General features: G+C 34.0%; 1 protein-coding gene across 4 annotated transcripts; it reads right to left on the reverse strand.

The window, feature by feature from the left end:
* Nucleotides 1–935: 935 nt before the first annotated feature.
* Nucleotides 936–11,908, reverse strand: LOC126723310 (dolichol kinase EVAN). 4 transcript variants are annotated; one of them, XR_007654234.1, is made up of 15 exons: nucleotides 11,466–11,907; nucleotides 11,129–11,241; nucleotides 9,705–9,911; nucleotides 9,353–9,457; nucleotides 8,852–8,922; nucleotides 8,689–8,769; nucleotides 8,402–8,613; nucleotides 6,576–6,765; nucleotides 6,418–6,483; nucleotides 6,063–6,151; nucleotides 5,849–5,963; nucleotides 4,504–4,555; nucleotides 4,290–4,390; nucleotides 2,366–2,653; nucleotides 936–1,209 (listed from the first exon to the last, which is right to left on the reverse strand). XR_007654234.1 is itself a non-coding variant. In XM_050426664.1 (14 exons), exons 1-14 carry the CDS (start codon nucleotides 11,660–11,662, stop codon nucleotides 1,138–1,140), a joined length of 1,671 nt encoding a protein of 556 aa, XP_050282621.1. In that variant the 5' UTR covers nucleotides 11,663–11,908; the 3' UTR covers nucleotides 942–1,137. The 4 variants fall into 4 exon arrangements, 3 of the variants coding, with proteins under 3 accessions (XP_050282621.1, XP_050282634.1, XP_050282616.1); XM_050426664.1 differs by lacking the exon at nucleotides 2,366–2,653 and having other exon boundaries at nucleotides 942–1,209; nucleotides 11,466–11,908; XM_050426677.1 differs by lacking the exon at nucleotides 936–1,209 and having other exon boundaries at nucleotides 2,343–2,653.
* Nucleotides 11,909–13,341: the final 1,433 nt, after the last annotated feature.

Below are 13,341 nucleotides of genomic sequence, written 5' to 3' on the forward strand. Positions count from 1 at the left end.
GTATGTGAATGCAAATCATATTCAAATCCAGAACCAAGAATCCTTCCACATATGAAAAAAGAGCAATACAATGTGGACACTAAGGGTCTATACAAGATACACATCACTGCTAATGTTAACTTTCCCAACATGACAAGTTATGGGGGGGAATTTCTTAACTTAAAATGTAGCTAGTAGCTTATGTGCTATCATGTTCACCTTAACTATAAAACAATTATAGCATTAACATTTAGATTTCTAAAAAAAAAACTTCATTTTACAACTCAAAAAGTTACTTTACCTATTTTGACACCTCATTTAACAATACACCCTAGATTTCATTTCCTATTTTAACATATAACCCATTAAAATAATAAAAACTACTCAATCGAATAATATAAACAACCTCTCTCTCTCTCTCTCTCTCTCTCTCTCTCTCTCTCTCTCTCTCTCTCTCTCTCTCTCTCTCTCTCTCTCTCTCTCTCTCTCAAAACCACCAACCGCCACCACCACTAAAACACCGAAACCAACCAAATAAAAAATAAAATGAAACACCAAAACCAACTAACGACTGAAACACCAAACCAACCAACCACCACCATTGAAACACCAAATCAAGATTGAAACACCAAAAACCAACCACCACCACCACTAAAACAATGAAACCAACCACACCAAAAACTAAAGCACCAAAACTCAACCACTGCCACCAACACCCAAATCAACCCAAATTGCAACTCACTGCCACTCAAATCACAACCCACCAACCCAACCGCAGATCCACAGTCACCCAAAATCGAGAGAGAGAGAAATAAAATGAGGATTTTTAAGTTTAACACCTAGCTATATAAAGTGATTTTGAGTGATTTTGTTGAAAAGACCAGAAAGTATCAATTAAATTATAAGTTTAGAGTAGATTTTTTTTAGTGTAATAGTAATGTGTTATACTTAGGATTCAATACTTCCCCTCTCTTTTGGTTACACATGCAATCATATGAATTCATTTATACCATACATGTTCACGTAGGATATAAACACTTTTTGTGCAAGTTTAGAACATAGTGAAATGGTCATAATATGTTTAGTTATTTGTAGTACTTTAGATCACTTTATCTGCAATTATATGATTTGTTTGCATACCAAGAAGAAATTTCATTTTCAGTCTCGGATGATGGCGCTCTTGTCTGTCCAACTTTTTCTGCACTCCACTCCGTCGTTATCTCCTGAAGTCTACAAGGATAATTGGATAAAGCAGCAAATGATCAGAGCAACTGGCAATGAAAAAAAATAGAGAGGAAAAGATAAGGAAAAGGGGAGGATAAGAAAGCTTTTCAAACTGTGTTTTGTTTTATTTTGTCAATGTATCAAAAGTATCTAGGGAGGGATCTCCCTTTTTGGCTTCATTTCAATAAATTATTAAAATTTCTCTCTAAAGCAAAATGTCCCAATCTAGCTTATCCATAACATCGTAGAAGAAAAGACGTAAAAAACAGCACCTGCATTTTCTCCTTGGTGAGTCCAAGTCCCATTCTTGCTTGTGGTGCCCAAGTTTGCATGATCCTTATAAGTTGGTTCGCACTCATGACACAATTGTTCAATGTAGGCTTTACTCATCTTCTTAATTAATTATTATCTCATTTATTGGATATATTTGTATATATCTTCGTTCTCACAATTAATTATTACCTCATTTATTAGATATTTGTGTATCTTCCTTCTCACAAGTACACGAGTCCTACGTTAAAGTTATCTCCGACTGACATGTTGCATGTGTTTTTTCTTGTGTGTTTTGCGTGTCTTTTGGATGAGAAAGAAACATTTCTTCCTTCTTCTTTTTTCTTTTCTTTTTTTTTTTAAATGGAAGATATAGAATAAAGAAACATTTCTTTCTTTTGGAAGATAAGTTGTGCTATCTTTGACTATCAAGAGTAAAACGTTTATATTATAAAAGATTCATGCTTCATAACAACCTTCTTCAAGTAGGAATTCCTGAAAAACTTGGTAAAGTGTCAAGTGCATATCTATATATATAGGCGCATAAATTCTAAACCCTTTTAATAATAATGTGTTATTACTAAAAGTAAAAGTGCTTTAAGTCAGAAAAATACAATGTCTACAACATTTTCAAAACAATTTCATAACAAATCATAAATGCTGGATTGTTATTAGCTGTTACTAATGAGCAAAAAATTGATTTCAATTGTGAGTTCAAATTAAAACTAATAACAACTTACCACCTATAATTTGTTGTGAAAGTATTGTGAAAATATTTGTTACTATCTGTATTGTATCTGTCTTTCTTATTTGTCTTGTGGCCCTATTTCTCCAAATCTTTTGGCAATAAATTGGATTTTCAAAAAACATATCCTGAAAAGAGTCAACATACCATATTTATACTTCAGTCTTTGATTTCATGTTAATCATGATTTAAGATCACGATTTTAAGCTGAGGTGCTAGCTTAATCCCTCTGATGCTGAGTTAAAAGCTCATTGTGCTGTCAGCAAAATAAAATTATGAGTTTAACACTTCAACTCAAGATTTCAAACCATAAAGTCACCAGACTTTCACCTCCAACTTCAATATATGCCAACAACAACAAAAAACCATTAGTTCAACTCTTAATTTCAACCTTCGATGTCACTGAGTTTCCACCTCCAACTATGTTAGCTTCATCTGCAAGAGCAAGAGTTTTCATACCAGCAATCGTTCATCATCACCCAACAGAGCCAACACACCTTACAAGTTACAGTCATTTACCAATATGTAATAATAATAATAATAAAATATAGTATTTTTAAAAGAATAAAGGTCTTCTCCACGTTCATCTCCATTAATTTCAATTGTTTCTAGCGTAGATTATAATAATGTTTGGTAGGAACTTATTTTCATTACAATAAAGTCGGGTTGTCCTGTGCTGTAGCAATAAAGCTTGGAGTGTCCTGTGCTGCAACACAATAATGAGAAAATGGTGGGGTGTATAATCCAAAATTTTTACAGAAGTTTTGCAGCCAATCCTTGAGGAGATCCAGACTGTTTCTTACTAGAGACCTAGGTTGTGTATTCATTTGTTACTATTTTAGATTTATTTTTTACAAAAGCAGCAAAATTATCTAAGATCTCAAACACGGTTGCCCCTTCGTGAATGTAAGAAATAAAACTTAACAGTCTGAATAATAATGTGCCAAAGATAATGAAAATATATAACATGAATTGTTTTTTATTATTATCATCAAAGAATTTCAATAATTCCAACATGTCTCTAAGATGTATTATTCTCTCCCTCAACAATGAAACGAAAAATAGGGGAAAAAATGTGACTTATTTTCAGTTGGGATAAACAATGGTGTCATTCTCGTATGCTCAGTAAATACATGGGGCCTCACCCAATAAATAAACGCTCACAAAACCTACCATTAAAGTAGTGAAACTTGATCAATCCTAAACCTACTCCGGAGACCAACCTATCTAAGAAGAGTATGCCACACAACAGGCTGTATGAAATCTACTGGTACTTGTGGATTTGTTATATCTACAAAAACGTGCTCAAAGGCAATTGATCCATAATCATGGAGAACTGAGGCAGTATTTGTCATAACCATTCATGTATATATATATACTTTTAGGAGGTTGGAGCTGCATTTACAGACAGAGAAGGCTATAGAAAACGAGTGGTATGAAAGCATTGTCAAGTTGTGCTGTGTATGCCTCCAACAAACCACAGACTGTCACAGCTAGGAGAAGAGACAACCAATGCTGCAAAAAGTTGACATGGACACATCGACAAATGCATCAATAACCCAAACAAAATGGATCCATCAAGTTATATTAACAAAATTAATCCAACTATTTTAATTTATGTTTCTGGCTTTGTTTCATCTTTTTTTTGGTTTGGGAGGGGGGAGAGAGGTGAAGGGGAAGAAGAGGGCAAAGGGATTTTAAAAATGGTACAACAGGAGCATGAATAAGTCGACGAGTCATAATTTTGAACCTTAAGACATAAAACAAAATCATCCAAGCATCTTGGCATGAGACCTCTTAAGTAACAGTATTCTTGTAATATGGGCACATAAAAAGGGTATGCAGCTCATTCTCCAATTAGTAAAAACCAGACGAAACTGGATTGGATACATGAGAATGGTGCGTCTTGGTCAAAGACTAACCTAGTTGCCTTGACTTTAAATTTATTAAGCCAATTTAAACATTTGATGCTTTTTATAGAAGAAAAAATCAATTGATTCAGGCAGTTCAGTTATTTAAGCAAATTAAGTCCAATAAAGCCACAAGCAAGAGAGTGTGAGGGAGAGAGGACCTGGGTAAAAATATATCCAGTAGATGCTAGAAGTGGAAGCAGAATTGAGCAAGCAGCCAGCATAGACGTTATACCAGCTGCAGTCCCTTCAATAGTTTTCTCTAGTGATCAGAAAGAGTGCCACATATGTCAGCAAAATAGCCCTATTAGGCAAAATAAGTAAATTAAAAGAAATTAAAGGACGGAATCAGGGTCAAAGGGTGAGGGGACTTACTGCCAGTTTTACTCCACCTGAGGACACCATACTTGTGGCCAACCATTGACGCCTGGAGCATAACCATAGTTATGTTTTCATAATGGGATACAACTAAAAGAATAGTATGATGGTAGTCATACAGAATGCATAGTAGATCTTATCATTAAATAGTTTTCTTATAGCATACTTCTGTAAAATACATTTTCACAATTCTTCTCATCAATGTTATTTCGCTTGTCATTTCTTGGATTAGCAAATCACTTAGCAATACCATAGTGTAATAATAAATTGGGTTTGCAATTGTCTTTTACAAAGAAGAATCATTCTGCTCTAGATCTATATGCCAAACCACAAGATCAAAAGATCTACATACCAAATTGACCACAGGCATTGCACCAGGAGTAAGATTGTCGTAATAAAAAGTCAACTGTTAGAAGTTTTATTTATAGCAATGACAACCAAAAATGAGGAATGCCTTGACTCCTTTCAAAGGGACTTTGGTTATAAGGAAGAAAGAAGATCTATGGCTTCTGGACAAGTACATAAAGGTGTACAGCAAGAAAACTGCTCTAGATCTTTTTGAGGTACCTTTTCTATATCATCTCTTCAATAAAAAAATTCATTATACTTCTATTGGACGAAACAATTTTAACAAGGACAGTGACAGTCAATGGTTACAGGGAATGTACTGAACATCATTTCCCTCATTACAACAACATCGTGCTTTAAAAACCTGTACTTCAACATGTTCCACAAGTAAATTCCACTTTCCTACTAATAGAAGTAAACCTGAAGTCAAAGTTAAAAATGATAATAATAATACTACAAATAAACAATAAAAGTAACTGAAAAATGCAGTATAGCTTGTAAATCTCCCTCCAAAATTTAACCTTACACATGATAACTCATTTTTTAAAGTCATAAAAGGCCAACAACTTAAGAATCTAACTTATTTTGCATTGTTTAATTCTCACCGTATATCATATATGCATAATAGATAATGCACCTTGAATCCTATTATGCATAAGTCAAAGATGATGATGATAATACAAATAAACAATAAAAGTAATTGAAAAATGCAGTATAGCTTGCAAATCTCCCTCCGAAATTTAACCTAACACATGATGACTCATTTTTTAAATTTATGAAAGGCCAACAACTTCAGAATCTAACTTATTTTGCACTGTTTAATTCGCACCATATTTCATATATTCATAATAGATAAGGCACCTTAAATCCTATTAAGCAAGCTTTCTAGTAAATACATTGGACCTTGACATGTTACTTGATAAATTTAATGGTCTGAAATATTAAAGCATTTATAGAAATCAACATAATAATACATGGCAACAAGCAGACTCACCATTGTATCTCCAATTCCAAGACTCAAAATTCCGGCAAAAGGGGCAAGTGGTCGATCATTGAATCCATAAGACATCCAAATTGGAAGTGCGCAACCCAATAAGAGAGAGAAATGGCTAAAAAAGCAGATAACATAAAGAAAGAAGAATTAAAAACTGTATGTATCAAACATATGCTTCACAGGTTTCAGCTACATGGAAAATAACATGCCATACCTTACAATAAGAAGATCAGAATCACGATGGTCTGTGAAAGCATTCATAAATTGATGTACAAGTTGTCCCAAAGGCCAAATTCTCCACACCTGGCTAAAAAAATATAGTTATGGAAGATCAACCAAAGCTATAACAAAGAATTAAACCAGTTTCACTGTTTGCAAGAAACACTAATACCCATCTTATAAGTTGTCAATAACATGGTCATAGCAAGTTTACATCACTTTGGAGAGATACAGGCCAGAAAGGACTAACTGGCCCAAATGAAACAATTAGTAAAGTCATTTTTGTTTATGGAATAAGAAAAATAACAAAATTTTCAACATCAATTACTGTGGCTGGATGGTGAACTTACTCGAATAATTTCTATCACCAAGAAAACTGCCAGAGCTGCACCAAATGCTAGATCAAGAAACTTTGGCTGAAAAGCAAATGCCAGTCAGCAGCATTATTAAACAAACCATTACTAGAATGGGCTAGCACAAAAGATGCATCCTCCATAGTCCTAATCACCTGGAAGATAAGAGCAGGCAGAAACATTGAAACAGCCATCAGATGGTAGTATTTTCGGAGAAGAATCCTTTCAATCTTACTATTCTTCGAAATGTTGTAGAACCGCAAAACGGACACATATATCACACACACCCAGTACATACATAAAGATAGTCTTTTCAGTGGCTCCGAAAAAACAAACGAGATTACCCTGTCAAAAAAGATATGGTGCAAACATAAGAAGACAATCTGAGGAATGGCCAGATAATGGTGATGTAAACTGATTTACAGACATAGCATAGGATAAAAAATTAAAGACTAGACAAATTAAAGACTTGCAGTCATTTCACCAAGAAAATCATCCAAATGTCTCAGGAAACTTAGCATGAGGAAAAGCATTCAAGTAATCATTGTGACATATACAGTCAATAGCATGGATTACTAGTAAAATTTCAATGTAAATTATGATTCTCACCCCCATAATAAGGAGTTTCCAACGAGGGATCAAAGACAAGAGGGGGACATAATGCCATCCAATGAGAATTTTACAACATAAAAAGAAAGCTGGATGCCATGGAGAATGTTCCACACAGCACATGTGCTTCTAAATAGAAAGCTGCTTGCAATTCTCCCTTGTCTAGGTCTGTTAACAGTAGGAGAACTACCCCATCAAAGTCAGTGGCCAAAGATGCTTCATTCTCCCTTTTCCAATGGTCTGAAGCTGGCTTTAGCCAACCCTAAGTGCTGACTCCTAGAAATTCTCTCTTGCCTCGTGTTGAATCCTAGGTTATCTAACCTTTAATTTTCTATTTTTTCAATTTATTGTAGCATCATTTTGGTTTTGTCCTACATCACCTAGAGCTTCAATCAATCAAGTTGTACCAGAAAATCATGATAGGGTGAGTGACCACATAGTTCCAGTTGATGATAAAGAAATATGAGATGAGGCTTCTCTTGATGCTGAATAGTTGAAACTGGAACATACCAAGATTCTAAGATCAAGTTGATTAGCTTGTTGATGCAAATAAAGCACTCAAAATTTATATGGATGGAACTAACAACCTTTTGTTTTTTTTATCAGCATAGAAAGAAATTATTTTATTGGGATAACGAGTCAATCTCATCTGTAATGGTGAAGTTATTAATTGTGAAAACAATTTGCAAATTTAATAAGTGAACGTTCAAGTTGAAAAACTTATGGAAAAGGAAAAAAAAGGTTTCCAAAAAACTGAGGGAAAAGAATAGTTCTTTAATATCTTATATTAGCCAAGAGAAGCTTCAATCTTTACACACAACATTCTTTTGTTTTGGCAAGTTACACATGCACCTCTTAAACCCATGACCTCACCCTCATCCCATTACTAGGAAAGTGTCAATTAAGTTATAGGTCATTGGCTCTCCACACAACAATCATAGCACACAAAACCTTATCATGATATGACTGTTTATTCAATATCGTCGTGCAACAGTCCATGACAAGAAATTGACATTCAAGAAAACCAATCTATTCAGTTAATTAAAATTTAAAACACTGCAGCACAAACTGACTTGAATCCCTAAGGCCTAGTGCTGTAAATATCTTTATAATTTAAGTTCTAGCAGTCTAGCACCATAATGACACTGAGGGAGCAGCTTATATTTTCTGCTGGAATACAATAGCAAAGCATGCTAATCCATGCATCATCAAATACCAGCACATGATACTCCATCTCCTCATGGTTTGTGAAAACCACGCTAACTACTCAATTACCCCAATACCACCAAATCAATTTGATGATATGTTGATAACACAACACATAGAAGAAAAACAGGCATCATATTCAGTTATGTGTTGATAGAAGTAATACCATAAAAATGGATGCACGCTAAAATCCTGAGCAAACTGCATCCATGATGGGATTATCACAATCAAGATAAATCCAAGGGATGCAAAGAATATAAGAGATTTCCCTATCTCGTATGTTCTTGATTCAGAGTTAGCACTACTTGAAGAGCATTCCCATATTCGAAGAACAAATTTAAAGACCATTGGAAAAAGAAGAAGGCCTAGTAGCACCCCCTGCATCAAAAGAAGAACCTTAGCTATCGAATTACATCAATTATAATCATTTTTGTCACTTTAAAAGAATCATACCTGAATAATTATGCCTATTTCACTTCTCTTGACTCCATACTGTACAGAAACCAACTCCAATGAAATCAAGTATCCCGTAACCTGCTAAGAAAATCACCCATAAAATGTGTGTACATCCAATTTGTCCAGGGAGAATAATTAATGAAGGTATAATTCCACTAACCTTTGCAATCGTACATGCCAACATGTCACCAAAATAAAGAACAATGCCTGCAGTCACCAAAAGTGCTTCCCCTAAAAAGAAGATAACCAGTGATAAATAATGAGTGACAAGAAATAGCCCAGTTAAACTGATCAGATAATAAGAATATTTCTCCAAAATAAGTGAGATTTGATCTATGCCAAAGCCACAGGGATTCAACTAATTGAATTTAGGCACTAAAAATTTACATAGTTTCTATGAATTGTAATTAAAATTTATTACAAATTGATCCACTAAATAAATTTTACAAACTGATCTGCTAATCGATACAAGTGTAGCTTGCATATTGTTAAATAAAAATTAACAATATGCAAGCTACACTTGTATCAAGAAGCTATATACTACTAAATTGCAGGGAGCTGGTCAACACTTCTTAATGCTCCAAATTTGGAATAGGCAAAATCATTACATGCAATAAGAGAGGAAAACAAGGCCCCCAAAAAAAGGTAATAAGACACATACCAATAGAAGCACAAGAGGGAAAAGTACTAAGAACATGCTGAATTAATTTCACCGCTGCCAATCCATGCAAAAGCACCCACAATAACTTCAATACTGCGTGAAAGCCTGTAAAAAAATTTATATATATATATATATATATATATATATATAACAATCATATTAGAAAAGGTGGTAATTGTTTATCTGACAGAGTTCTCTTTTTCTTATTTTTTCCCCCCTGAACTAAATTAAAAGATATGTTAAATGTAATTCATTTTCTCATATTTATCTTCCTATCTTAAACACTGCAAGACATCACAGAAAATTATTAGAGAGAGAAACAGTCAAAAAGGATGCAGAATTACAAACTCACCAGTATGGGATGTTGCAGCAATAGACACGCAGCACACCACTGCAAATAAGACAGTTCCACTTAAACTCAACTTTGCATCCATAACACTACGCGAATAAGGCGGGCGTGCATGGTCAGGTGAACGCCATATAACCATGCAGAGGAACACAAGTACACTCAAGCTGCTGGCAGATGTGGCCCAGTATTGCATTGTCAGATATTCAAGCTCTATACAGAGAAAATTGAACACATTGTCATATACTGGGTGGCATTGTAATAAAACACATTCAACAAAAGGAGGAAGAAAATTGGGAAGCAAAAATCAGAAAGCCAAGAATTTGTATTACAAGATAAAAGAAAAACAATTTAGATGACAGAGGATGGTCTGTTAAATGCAGAAAACCTAACAAGTTACAACCTTTTCTCCATTAAGAAAATGGAATAGGGGAAATTTTGGCGATGGAGACAAACGGTTAGAAAATGGACCCTGCAAATTAGTATCACGCATACCATTCTCATCCCAAAATAAAGACAATGGTTTCTATAACATCATAGGTGCTATTATAAGGAGTCAAAAACCCAAGCTGCAAATGATTACTGGCTCTTATATCAACAAGTCACGACTCCTTATCACAGAGTTAAATTTTAGAAAATAGTATTACAATGTAGAAACATCATAGGTGCTATTCTATCGAATCTAGCTCTTTAGTTATTACATTGCAACTGCCAAATGCGGATTACAAAGTAGAAACATCATTGGTGCTATTCTATTGAATCTAGCTCTTTAGTTATTACATAGCAACTGCCAAATGGGGATGATACATTCTTTTTACTATCCAACATTTCTCCAACAATAACAACAAGCAAACCTTGGTCCCAAAACTTTGGAGACAACTACAGATCCTTAACAAACTAATCAGGGTCAGTCAAATTTATCTTTTTTTCGCCATTCTATCCTACCCAAAATCATTCTCTCTATCACCTCATTAAATGCAATTTCTTTTTTTACTACTTTTACTATGTTATTTTAGATCTTACTCTACCTTTTTTTTGTTCCCTTTACTTAAATCAACTCACTATTCCACCATGACCAAACCATCTCAAGCAACTCTCCCTCATAGAAGCCAATTCCACAATTCCCTCCCATTATGCCATGTGGCATACCAAACGTCTCTGTTCAAGCCCAACTAACATAAGTATTCGTACGCAATTGCAACGTTTAAAACAAATACCACGCGACACCACTTAACCCATTTGATCATATTTAAATCAAAAGAGAGGGTACCTGTACTTATAATAAAATCGTCTCATTTCAAAATCCTATCTTTCCAGGTATTTCCAGTTATCGATCTTAACATTCACATTTCAGCTGCACTCATTTTTGTGAAAGACATAAGTTCATGTTATGATTAACTTAAAAAGGGATCAATGTGTGGTGGTAGTACCTTCAAGTGGAACTTGACGCAACGACAATGCTCGCGAAAGCTGTATCAACTTTGAAAGCATAACCACAGGAAGTGTTACTGCCCCAAGAAATATTCCAGATGAAGCACCAGGCCTACATGAAATCCAAAACACTCATAATTCAATTTCACAAAAACCCTAACAAAACTATATCCAAGGTCATTTACTTATAAAAGAAAACGACCAACACAAAATTCAATTTTTTTTTTTATACAATTGAAAATTTGAAATACGTAAATGGAATTTTCCTACGGTTTCTCAGGAACCAAACAGGAGAGCAACAAAATTCGAAAATTGTGAAAGGTGTTAGTAGTATACCTGGTTTTGAAGAGAGAAAGGGAAGAGGAAGAGGAGGCATCATCCTCGGCGCGGATCTCGATGAAGAGGGCGGAGAGGGCGAGGAGAGAGAGAGCGACGCCGTGAAGGAGGAGAGAGAGAGGGAGAGAGAAGAGAACGAGACCGATGAACAGAACCACCACCACTCTCTCCCCGTTCAATATCGCCGCCGCCGCCATTGCTCGCCAAAAAAAAAATTCACTCTCTAAATTTTAAAACTTTTTCAGTTTTTTTTTGTTAATTCAGAGATAGGAATTGGAGGGATAATATGGTTTTCATTGTTAATCGTTAGGGAAGAGAAGAAAGGTGTTTTTGGGTTTGCTTAGTTGAGGTTTCAGGTTTGGTTGATACGGTTGTTTCCGTTAGGTTGATGATAAATAGAGTGGGCCCTACCTGCAGACTTTACCCGCGGCTTTGATTTTATAACCCGTTGAGCGATTCTATGTGCCAGGAGTCCCGGACGCTTGCCTGGACCCTCTTTGATTAAAAAATATACCATATATAAAAATAGCCAAAATAAACTTAGAAGGAAAATTATAAGATTATATGTCATGTGAGAGCAATAGATGGATAAAGTTTTACCATAAATTTAGTTGTAGTTAAAGATTATAATGATGGGGATCAATCTATGGTCAACTCGTCCATAGTGGTTGTCCATAACTAGATCATGCCCAAAAAGCTTTGTGGAGAAAATGGAACTCAGGATGAGCATTAGGTGGAAATACAAACCGTTCATAGGTAATAAATTCAATTTCAACACTTAGTGAATTCTACAAGAAAACTTCTCAAAATGCATCATATAACCAGACCAAGATGCACTACTCCTAAAATGCAGAGAGAATTCCCCGTAATCCGCTCCATGTATGATGGTGGTGGATCCTAACAAATAGACGCGCTTCTAACTCTCTATAAAAGGAGCAAGTCTCATTTACTCGAGGTAAGTCCCACTATTCACTATTTTCCCTTCCTTGTGTTCTAAAGAGAAAACTGACTTAACCGTCAAAAGGTCCTTGACCGAGTTATACCGATCACTCTTAATAGTTCTTTATTTTCTTTTCAAGACCAAAAAACCATCACAATAATCCGAAGTATTCCAGCCTACTGATTTTCATGCATCATCAATAACTTTATTTAAAATTTTTTTATTAGATGTAAATTTTGAAAAATCTACCGTTGAATTACATTTTCTTCTTATATTCTTTAAGTTTGTAAAATTTTCAAAAAATAAAGATCAATAACTGTGTCATTAATCAAATATTTATATTCTAAATTTTTGTAGTATAAAAGTATCCATCAAAATTAAGTTTATAGATGAAATAGTAAATAAAATTCAATTGATACAAAATTTTACATGTATTTTAAAAATATAAAAAAATGCAATTTAACTATTAAAATTTTAAAATATTTTGTTATGTTCAATTATATAACTTGATGCTTACCTTGATTTTTTTTTCCTTTAAAGTTTAAACGATAGCTAATTAGCTTGATATTACTATACCTTGTAAAGGTTTTTTTTTTTATATATATAAGAAAAGATTTTTTTTTTAACGAACTTTTTATAAGAAAACTATACATCATAAAGAGTAACTTTTATGAGATAAAATTTCATACTTGTTAGTGTGATTTATTATGATAAATAAATTATAAAAATAATATGATTAATTAATTTATGTGAAAGTAATGTTATTCTAAAAAAATTACTATTTTAATAAATTGTGAAAAAAAAATTTGAAAAAAACCGTAATGCTTGCATTGCTCTAGTTAAATTTGGTAAACTAAAAAAAAAAAAAAAAAAAATTACACACGATGCCTCTCTACTCTCTATCCAACTGTGTTGCAGTAACAACTATCAAGTATC

Source organism: Quercus robur, chromosome 1, assembly GCF_932294415.1.
Source record: "Quercus robur chromosome 1, dhQueRobu3.1, whole genome shotgun sequence".
NCBI lineage: Eukaryota > Viridiplantae > Streptophyta > Magnoliopsida > Fagales > Fagaceae > Quercus > Quercus robur.

Bases quoted from the DNA above. Each gene is read 5' to 3' on its own strand.
- LOC126723310 (XM_050426659.1), bottom strand. From the start codon at position 11,662: ATGGCGGCGGCGGCGATATTGAACGGGGAGAGAGTGGTGGTGGTTCTG. The intron at 6,152-6,417 runs GTAAGTTCACCA...TTTTTTAGCCAG, and splicing joins TGGTGATAGAAATTATTCGA to GTGTGGAGAATTTGGCCTTT. The intron at 4,556-5,848 runs GTGAGTCTGCTT...GTTATGCTCCAG, and splicing joins TTGGAATTGGAGATACAATG to GCGTCAATGGTTGGCCACAA.